Raw genomic sequence first — 10812 nt, 5'->3', positions numbered from 1 at the left:
GTAGCTACTAATTGAGTCTATAGGTATGCTTAGGATGTTACCTTATTTGAATATACGTTAACTATCAGATATCAATTATAAGTAAAGGGAGTAAGCACATGTGAGCAAATCAAAATAAAACAATTGCTTGTGTATATCAACGGGAAGCCATGTAAGAGAGAATTATGCTATTGTTGTGTCTGTCTCGCATCCGAGACATCAGTGTTTATAAGGGGGTATGGTTTGAATTATTTTTAAAATTTCAGTTTATACCACCCTATGCGAAAGATGAGACTTTGAAACTCAGAAAACAAAATATTCGGCCTTTCAACAGAAACTAGGAGTGACAATGTAAAAATATGATATAAAAATTTTCCTTGGAATTTTCTCTTTTTTTCAGATTGAGTTAAGCTTTAAAGAATCAATGTTATAATGCTAATAAACCTTGTCAAAATATTACAATCATTTTTTCAGAAGAATCAAAATCAGTGAAAACTAAACACTTATTTCATGTGTTACGTCTACATCTATATGCAAAACTAAGATATTGTCTGCAACTTGGAGTTTGCGGAGTTAGCTCTATGGAATTTATCCTGTAGCTATAAGTCAGTTTATCACATAAAACGCGGCACAGGAGTGTAATAAAGCCTTTAAATAAAAACGATATTACACTTGTGTAATAACACTTTGACGTGACGTCATTTGCGCTATATAGAAACATAGCGTTAAAGCGCGCTAATGATAGCGTTACACTATAGGCGCGTCATTGAAAAAAAATTACTCATTTTAACAGTTTACTGTTCTTATTTTATATATGTGATAAAAAGAATATTATATTCGTGCAGATTCAATACTTAATTTATTGAACTCGTTGAATAAAACAATATTATGCTCGCCAGAGGCTCGCATAATATGATTTCATTCAACTCGTTCAATAAATTTAGTATTAAACTACACTCATTCAATATCCTCTATATATTATTTGTTAATTTAGTAACATTCGTTCATCTTATATTCATTTCAAATTGTGTAGAATAGTTTGGGCCCTATAAATCAGATCTTTGCAAGCATCTATCGTTACAAACCGAACTTAACTTCTGTTTATTTGACCGTTAAAATGAATACATGCATGTATTTCCAAAATATATCACTACAGAAAGATGTTTCTACTGTATTATTTTATTGTGTTTAGAAAAATGTTGCATACTTGTGCAAACAATTACATATTATATATTCTTACATATACATAGTCTCATCTATACATATTTTAAACATAGACAAATATACAACGAAAACAATGTATATCCATATAAGACACATTATGTACGTCCCAATTCTTTTATATTCAACAACTTTAGATAACGAGTTGGCGAGCATCCTTTTATGTGCGTGTGTCATTTAACTTCCTGATGAAATACGTTAAATATTTGGAATGGAAACTGAAAGAGTAGAGTTGAGAATAAAAACTGTTAAAGACAATATTTGTTGTCTTCAACATTGACATAATACGCATTTAAAAATATTTTAAGGGACCTAAATGATCTTACAATACTACATCTTAGCTGATTAATACGATTAAATTTTGTACACTAAACATTAAAGCTGTTGTGTTTGTATTAAAGTCATACAGATAATTTTAAAGCAAATTTTTCCTTGATTGTATCTCATGTTAAGTTATGATGAAACAAAAGAACAATAACAAAGAAAAAACTTCTTAAACATTTTAATTACAATAGAGTGACACCTTGCTATGTTTTGTTTTTCTAATAGTAAATAACTTTTGAACTTTTTAAAACATTGTCAATGTTAGACTTCGTGAAATTTCTCTTACATTCAATGCATGTACTTGATGTTATTTTCATAACTATAGATAAAGTCAATAGAAGTACAATTAGTTTAGATGTCCCCTAAATCCCTTATTTTAGCACATCGAGCTATATATATATATACACTGAACAAAAAGTTCTAACTGATCACCCTGAGTTTTCGCTTATATATGAAACAGAATAACACCAATAGATCCGACTTTTATTTTATTTCGAAGAGAATGAACACATTGAGAATAATAAAATTATAACATTTTTCTATTTAAATAATACTTTATCGATATTTTAAAAAAAAATATTTTAGCAGTAGTTGTATCTAGATTAACATGATATACACGACCAGATATTTTTATTTCACTTTAATATTGACTTTACAATTTCTTCTTTGATGTCTATACAGTAGATCTATCGTCAATCTGAAGTCATTTACGGAATTTCTAAAGGTCATGTTTTGTCTTGAGCACAGTAATTGGATATTTTTCTATATAGATCTACAATGTTAAACTTTGTTGATTACGATTATGCCATAATATCTTTGAAATATCCTAGATTTTGTTACTAAGTATATAATAACATAGCTTTTAATCATTCTTACCATCTGTAACATCAAGACGTCTTATTTCCACTATAAATACAAAGAATTGTTTTTTAGGATTTTCAGGGTCAGGTCTCGCTCCTAATCTTGGTATTGTGACCCTCCATGTTGTAAGGTCATGGGGTGTAAACTGTTCTAGCGTGTGCTCAAGATCGTCAAACTGTACATCATCTTCTAATGAACTGGCTGACTTAAATTCAAAAGTAAATATATTTTTTAAACAAAAGGCAAACTGACAGAAAGATGCAAAATTTTATCAGGAAGAATAAAATTTGTAAAATAGTTCGTAACAAACTGGTTTTGGTTAGGTTTTACAACGCGTTTACATACGAGGGGTTATATGACAACCTTTCAGCTTTACCTCAGGTGTCCCCGTGCATTATTTCAGCCACGAGTGGAAACGTTATTAGCACAACCAAAGTTCTGTGAGCAAACTGTATAGTTTCCTAACATGAAGCAGCAAAAGTCCCTGGCGGAATTCAATCCTAGAGAGGTGAGGGGCAAGTTGTTGGAAATCAACAACCTTAACCAACCGAAAATGGACGCTCAATATACCAAATCAATTCTGTACTTGATAACAAGGCATCAATAACTTTGTGTGCAGAAGATGGTTCACCAATTTTCTTCTATATCTAATTATTCTGGGATAATCCTGTGTCTTTTTTAACTTTTTATGTTATCATAGCAACCAAGATCTGTTTAAAGATTGAAATAAAAAATCATAATGATGGACGTTTTAGTAAATGTATTAAGCAAGAACCGGTTGAACCATGTGATGCTCCCTGAATAGGTTATGGACACAGGAAAGTATACCTCTTGTAGTGTCAGAGTTATGTCACAGACAAAGTTCAAAATGTAAAAAATGAACCAACGGAAATTAATCCAAAATTAGGCAAGACAGAGTTATGATTCTTTTGCAATGAACTTCTACCTAATGAGATCTATCTACCTAGAAAGTTTCATGTTGATACCTCTGATAGTTTCAGAGATATGACCCGGACAAAGTTCAAGGTGTAAAAAATAAACAAAGGGCAATTACTCCAAAATTAGGCAAGACAGAGTTATGTTTTTTCTGCACTGCACTTTTACCCAATGTGATATATCTACCTACAAAGTTTCATGTTAATATCTTTTATAGTTTTAGAATTATGTCACAGACAAAGTTCAAAGTGTAAACATGAACAAAGGGCAATAACTCCAAAATAAGGCAAGACAGAATTATAATTCTTTTACACTGTACTTTTGCTTATTGAGATCTATCTACCCACAAAGTTTCATGCTGATATATCTAATAGTTTTATAAAAATGTCCCGGACAAAGTTCAAAGTGTAAAAAATTAACAAAGGGCAAAATCTCTAAAATTAGGCAAGACAGAGTTATGGTTCTTTTGCACTGCACTTTTACCCAATTAGATCTATCTATCTACAAAGTTTCATGTTAATATCTCTTAAAGTTTTAGAATTATGTCCCGGACAAAGTTCAAAGTGTAAAAATAAACAAAGGGCAAAAACTCCAATACTAGACAAGACAGAGTTATGGTTCTTTTAAAATGCACTTATACCCAATTAAATGTTTCTACCTACATGCTGCTATCTTTTATAGTTTTAGAATTATGTTCCAGACAAAGTTAAAAGTGTAAAAATGAACAAAAGGCAATAACTCCAAAATAAACGCAGACAGAGTTATGGTTCTTTTACACGGCACTTCTACTTAATGAGATTTATCTACCTACAAAGTTTCATGCTGATATTTCTTATAGTTTTAGACAGTGTTAGAGTAACGTCCTGGACAAATTTCAAAGTGTAAAAATGAACAAAGGGCAATAACTCCAAAAATAGGCAAGATAGAGCTATGGTTCTTTTGTATGCACTTCTACCCAATGAGATCTATATACCTCCCAAGTTGCACGTTGATACATCTTGATTTTCAATGTTATGTCCCGTACAAGAATAGCGGACGGACAGACGGACAAAGCTGCGACTATATGATCACCCTTTGGGGAGCATAACAATGACTTACAATTAATAATAAAACATGTGGCATTGAAATTAAACGATATCAATATAAATGAAATTAAAAGAAAAAAAAGATATACATCAAAGCTTTCGATACATCCTTTAGAATAGAAACAAACTTATACAAAATATTCTACTTATCGAGTAAAATGAAAACAAGTCTTACGTAGTCTTAGTAGTAAATTAGAATATCTCAAACTTCAGGGAAAATATAACTAAAGCTGTCACAGAAATGACATTTAACTCCCCTTTCTCTTAGACAAAGGAGTTTATTTAGGACCATGTATTTTAAGGAGTGGAGGAATTACAGAGCGGACGCAGCGGAGACAGTCGGACTAACTGATTTACAATATGACAAATTGATTACAGATCTGCCCATTCTACATTTTGTGGTGGGGATATGCTTATGTTAAGTCTTAACCCTTTCGCTGCCAGAGGGTTATTGTTTTATTGTTCACCTATTTGCCAGAGGATTTTCTAAGAAATTACTGTATTATTAATAAATATAATTATTATTATTTGTTATTAGTATTATGATAATTATATATGTTTCCAATTCTTTCAGTATAATAATAATTATTGTCGATGGTACAATTTTCTTTATATTTATTATTATTTTTATTATTATTATTTTATTATTATTACTATAATTATTATAGAAACGGCTAAAGCCGTCCATATGGCAAATACGCCGAAAATAAAAGGGACGGCTTAAGCCGTCCCTATGGCAGTGAAAGGGTTAATAATATTTTTGACAAGTTTAATAAATAGAACTAGATCTACTGTATATGTAATGATGTCTTATAAAATGATTTTTTTATAATATAAAAAGCTGCTGCATACTATTGCACACTTCTGAAAAGGGAAATAATGCAATAAACTTTTATTATAACCGGAAGAGGAAGTTAGTAATTTCCCTTTGTATCTCCACTCATTACCATATCAGGAAGTAAAAATAGATATAAAAATTTTCATCCATTTAGTCAGGTAATTATAAATTCGTTTTCTTTATTATTTTCATGACATATCATTGAAGAGTCACAAGTTAATTTTATACACATAATTCAAACATTCATAGCAAAATCATAAGTAAGTATAAGTAAAATGTTACGGTCAAATGCCTCCCTAACTGCTCTTATTGAAATTAAATGTGCTATTATTGAAGATAAAAACACACTGACAAAAAAGGAAATTCATTACAACAGATAAATGAAAACGTTTTAAATATTCTTTAACATTGGAAGTCAAAAGCTTTCAATATTTCAAAGGACATGATTTGACTTTGAAACTAAACAATATCAATATAAAATATTGGGATAATATCTGAATATTTTATCATATCAAATGACATTGACCTTGCAAATATCTACATAATTACATGTGTCACACTTGTAGTGATGATGTTTATCATTTGTGTTATAATCCATCAATAAATGATGACTAAATAATCCTCATACACAAATTTACCTCTCTATGTGACTTTGCTAGCAGGAACCTGGATTATGTGCACAATACTTAGTTTCACAATGATTATGACCATTTATGTGTCTCGATCCCTTAATATGATGACCAAATGGTCCAAATACACTTTTTCATATATTTATCAGAATTTGACCCCTATGTGTGACCTTGACCTTGGCCACAAGGACCTAAATTTTGCACGCGACACTCTGCATCACCAGGATGAACATTTGTTCCAAGTTATATTGAAATCCCTCTATGCATGTAGAAGTTTTGCTCTGTACAAGCATTTTTCAATGACCTCTTATAGTGGTGAATATTTCCATAAAGCTTCATTAGTATCCCTTAATATGTGTAGGAGATATGCTCTGGACAAAATCTCTTTATTTAATCACCTTTAGTGACTTTGACCTTGCATATATTATCCTAAATTACATGTTTGACACCCGTTATCATGATAATGACCATTTATGTTTCAATCCTTCAATAAATGATGACTAAATGGTCCAAATACACATTTTCATATTTTTATCTGAACTTTGACCACTACGTGTGACCTTGACCTTGGCCACATGAACTTAAATTTTACATGCGAAACTCCGCGTCACAATGGTGAACACTTGTGCTAAGTTAAATCGAAATCCCTCTATGCATATAGAACTTTTGCTCCGAACAAGCGTTTTTCAATGGCCTCTAAGTGTGACCTTGACCTTTTACCTAGAGACCTCGTTTATGCGCATGACACTGCCTATTAAAGTTGTGAACATTTCCATGAAGTTTTATATATGTTTAGAAGATATTCTCTAGATAAAATCTCTGTATTTTATTACCTTCAGTGACCTTCCCATTTCATATGTTAACCTATATTTCATGTTTCACAACCGTAGTCATATTAATGACCATTTGTGTTTCAATCCCACAAAATGATGACTTAAAGATCCAAATACACATTTCCATAGTTTTATCTGATCTAAATTGGACACCGCCCCAACCCCCACCCCCACGGCTCACCCACCCGCCGGTGGGGGGGGGGACTACAATACTACCTGTTTTTAAACGGGCGAATTAGAGTACATCAAAGCTTTCGATAAAACCTTTGAAACAGCAACAAACTTTTACAAAATATATTCTAATTTCAGAGTAAAATGAAAACAAGTCTTATTTAAAGTAATCTTTCTTGTAAATTAAAATATCACTACAGGGAGAATATTACTAGACCAGGCACAGAAATGACAGTTTACTCCACTATCTCTTTGACAAAGGAATTTATTTAGGTCCATATATTACAAGGGGCGTAGGAATTAAAGAGCTGAACATGAAGGAGAAGTCGGACTGGCTGACTTACAAATATGACAAAGTGATTACAGAATAGTCAATGGACATTTTGTGGTGGGGATATGATTATGTTATGTCTTAATAAATTTTTAACAAGTTTGATATAACAAACTATATGCAACGATGTCTTATAAAATGCTTTTTATAATATCAAAAGCTGTATAATATTGTACACTACTGAAAAGGGAAATATTTGATTAATTTTTGATATAACAGGAAGAGAAATGAAGTGAAACAGGAAGAAAAATTAAGTGAATCATTTCCCTCTGTATCTCCATTCACATCTAAAACATGAAGTAAAAATATACACAATCTAGTCAGGTAATAAGATTTTCTTGAATATATTCAGGGCACATCATTGAAGAGTCAGTACAAATTAATTTTATAAAATCAACATAATTCAAATTTATAGTAAAATTGGAATGCAAAAAGCTTTCAATATTTCAAAGGACAAGATTAATCAACTCTTAATAACAGATTAAACAGAAAGTAGAATTATGTTTTAAAGAGTTTTGTTTAAAACCAAAAATGAAAATAGAAAAATATATTTAAAGTAAGTCGAAATTGGGTTTATTACACCCTAACACCGTAATCTATAATCAATTCAAATCAACGAAATAAAGAACAAATATTTCAATACAAATATATAAAGAAATCAAAACAAAATACTGGATCTGTAACGAAATACTTTACTAATTAAACTGTTCTATGTTCCACCAAGAGCTTGCTTTGCATTGGTTTGTATATTATTTAGTTCCTGGTCTATTTTATGATTTTCTTTGTTACAATAATGTTTGATATATATGTTAACAGTGTACTTACTGTATTTGCAATAAAATGATAATATTGTAAATGGTCAAAAGCAAACTTGTAGCAGATTGCCCAAAAAATGAACTTAACTGAACTAAATACTAGCTTGTCTTTTATCAATCGATATCATACACTCTCTAAACTTAATTATGCAATTAAAATGACACAATATCCTGTTCAGTTCTGTTCTATGCATAGGTGAAAAAAACTGGAAAAAGTAATAAGTATAAGTATTTAACAAAAGAATCTGTGTTGCTAATTCAAGTTTACTTTCCTTACATTACAGAATGTGTCAATCACCTGACAACAGGAAACATATATCACTGATGTTATCAGCGGTTTTAGATGATATTGGTGTAAATGACAGAATGGTGATGAGAGGAAGAAAAACTTTCAACTTGATAGAGACTATGCATAACATCATTTCGAAGTCAGTTGGGTACAATATGACTTCATATTTTCTAGGGAGTAAGACTGAGGGAACAACTACTTCAGGACTGAAGTCAGACATTGATGAGCTACTTTCTATGAATGATTACAATATAATACAGAACAGGTCAGAATGGGAACATGGCAAAGCAAACTACTTCATGATACAGGATGAGAACACTACCCCTGGGTATTGTTTTCTACAAGATACCCAACGTGATAAACCTCTTCCTGTCATTGATGATCCTCTTCCTGCCAATGTTATTCCATATATATTCCATATAAGTGATAGGAAAGGAAGAATATTGTGTAAGAACACAATAAAAGAAGTTCTTTATATTGAACAATCTACATATCATGGACCATCAATTGCAATAAAGGGGCAACAAGGATGCATCGACTCAGACCATGTGACAGCTTTTCCCTGTAAATCATGGCCAAAGTCAGCAGCATCAGAATGGTTAGAGAGACAATGTATTGGTAAATGGCCAACACAAGAGATGAGAAAAAAAGCAGTCAGTACTGTGTGTTTAGTTGTTCCAACTGGGAGTAAGGTCAGTGAATACCCTGAATTGGAGTGGAGAATATCAACATGCCTTGCAGAAAGATGTCTAATGTTTGATTTAAATATAACACAAATAAAGTGCTATGTTTTAATGAAGATGATTCTTAAATCTCTTTTAAATCCTCAAGGGAAAATAAACATATCAAGTTTCATGTGTAAAACAATTCTATTTCATTGTATTGAACAAAAAGAGCCAAGCGTTTGGAAAGAGAACAATTTATTAGAATGTTTGAAAGACTGCTTTATGAAATTAAGCAGTTGTGTACAAAATGATCATTTGTCACATTTCATTATACCGGAAAACAATTTGATTGCAGGGCAATTTACAGCTGACCAAAAACATCAACTTTTAAAAAATATAAATGACTTTATACAGAATGATGTACAAAGTTTACTTAGAATCAATATTGATGATCTTGGACAAAGACTTCGAGTTAAACGGAACTTAGTACCAAAAAGACAATACGATTTATTATCTTCACTGGATATTTGTGAACGTGTTTCTACTTTCAATTACATAACATTCTCAAACGACTGTATCAATGACCATTCTCTTTATTTAATTGAATCACATAATAAAGATATTGGAAGAATGAAGCAAACTTTAGAAAGGCTAATGGCATTCAATAACAGTGATAATCAATTAGAACATGCTGCATTTACGTTCATAGCGCCTTTTCTCTGTTCAACATATGGATCTGCCCTGGCCTCAGAATGTATAGGTTCAAAACATCAAGTGTCACCTCAAGCCTTGGCTTGGCTTTTAAATGGTTTGGAATCAGATGTCTTATCTGGCAGACTGAAATTAGCTTCAGTATTTTACAGTTCAGGGGATACAGAGAAAACTGAACTTATTCTGAAACACACTGAAAGCCAGTTTTACTCTTATCCTGTTGTCTCTCTCTGTAACTGCTGGTATTCGAAGCTTACACCAAAAGTAAACCAGAATTTAAAAGGGTATGTAATGAACAAACTGAGGACTGTGTTAAAAAATATTACAGCATTATGTGTCAGATTTTTAAAACAAGAGATCAACTGTGTTCCTCATGAACTTCAATATGAAATGTTCAGATCTACACAAGATGACATAAAACACAGAGATACAGATCTAGACTTTTGGATGGATTGGGCTGTAGTTGATTCGCTACCTTTCCTGTACTTCCTACAATATAAAGTCTACAGGCATCTTCATCACATCTAAAACAGGAAGTAAAAATAAACAGCATACAGCGAAATTTCAATCAATCTAGTCAGGTAATAAGATTTTCTTGAATATATTCAGGGCACATCATTGAAGAGTCAGTACAAATTAATTTTATAAAATCAACATAATTCAAATTTATAGTAACATTGGAATTCAAAAAGTATTCAATATTTCAAAGGACAAGATTAATCAACTCTTAATAACAGATTAAACAGAAAGTAGAATTATGTTTTAAAGAGTTTTGTTTAAACCAAAAATGAAAATAGAAAAATATATATTCAAAGTAAGTCAAAATATGGTTTATTTCACCCCAACACCGTAATATATAATCAATTCAAATCAACGAAAAAAGAACAAATATTTCAATACAAATATATAAAGAAATCAAAACAAAATACTGGATCTGTAACGAAATACTTTACTAATTAAACAGTTCTATGTTCCACCAAGAGCTTGTTTTGTATTGGTTTGTATATTATTTAGTTCCTGGTCTATTTGATGATTTTCTTTGTTACAATAATGTTTGATATATATGTTAACAGTGTACTTACTGTTTTTGCAATAAGATGATAATATTGTAAATGGTCAAAAGC

General features: G+C 31.1%; 1 protein-coding gene across 1 annotated transcript; it reads left to right on the top strand.

The window, feature by feature from the left end:
• The first annotated feature begins 5250 nt into the window (after positions 1-5250).
• On the top strand, positions 5251-10216 carry LOC132759119 (uncharacterized). The gene is made up of 2 exons (XM_060750842.1): positions 5251-5402; positions 8308-10216. Exon 2 carries the CDS (start codon positions 8309-8311, stop codon positions 10214-10216), a length of 1908 nt encoding a protein of 635 aa, XP_060606825.1. The 5' UTR covers positions 5251-5402; position 8308.
• Positions 10217-10812: the final 596 nt, after the last annotated feature.

The sequence above is a fragment of the Ruditapes philippinarum genome, unplaced genomic scaffold (genome assembly GCF_026571515.1).
Source record: "Ruditapes philippinarum isolate M1 unplaced genomic scaffold, ASM2657151v2 ctg5637_1_1_1_1, whole genome shotgun sequence".
Classification (NCBI taxonomy): domain Eukaryota; kingdom Metazoa; phylum Mollusca; class Bivalvia; order Venerida; family Veneridae; genus Ruditapes; species Ruditapes philippinarum.
The sequence above is the reverse complement of the archived record's forward strand: the minus strand, read 5'-3'. Positions and strand labels throughout refer to the sequence as shown.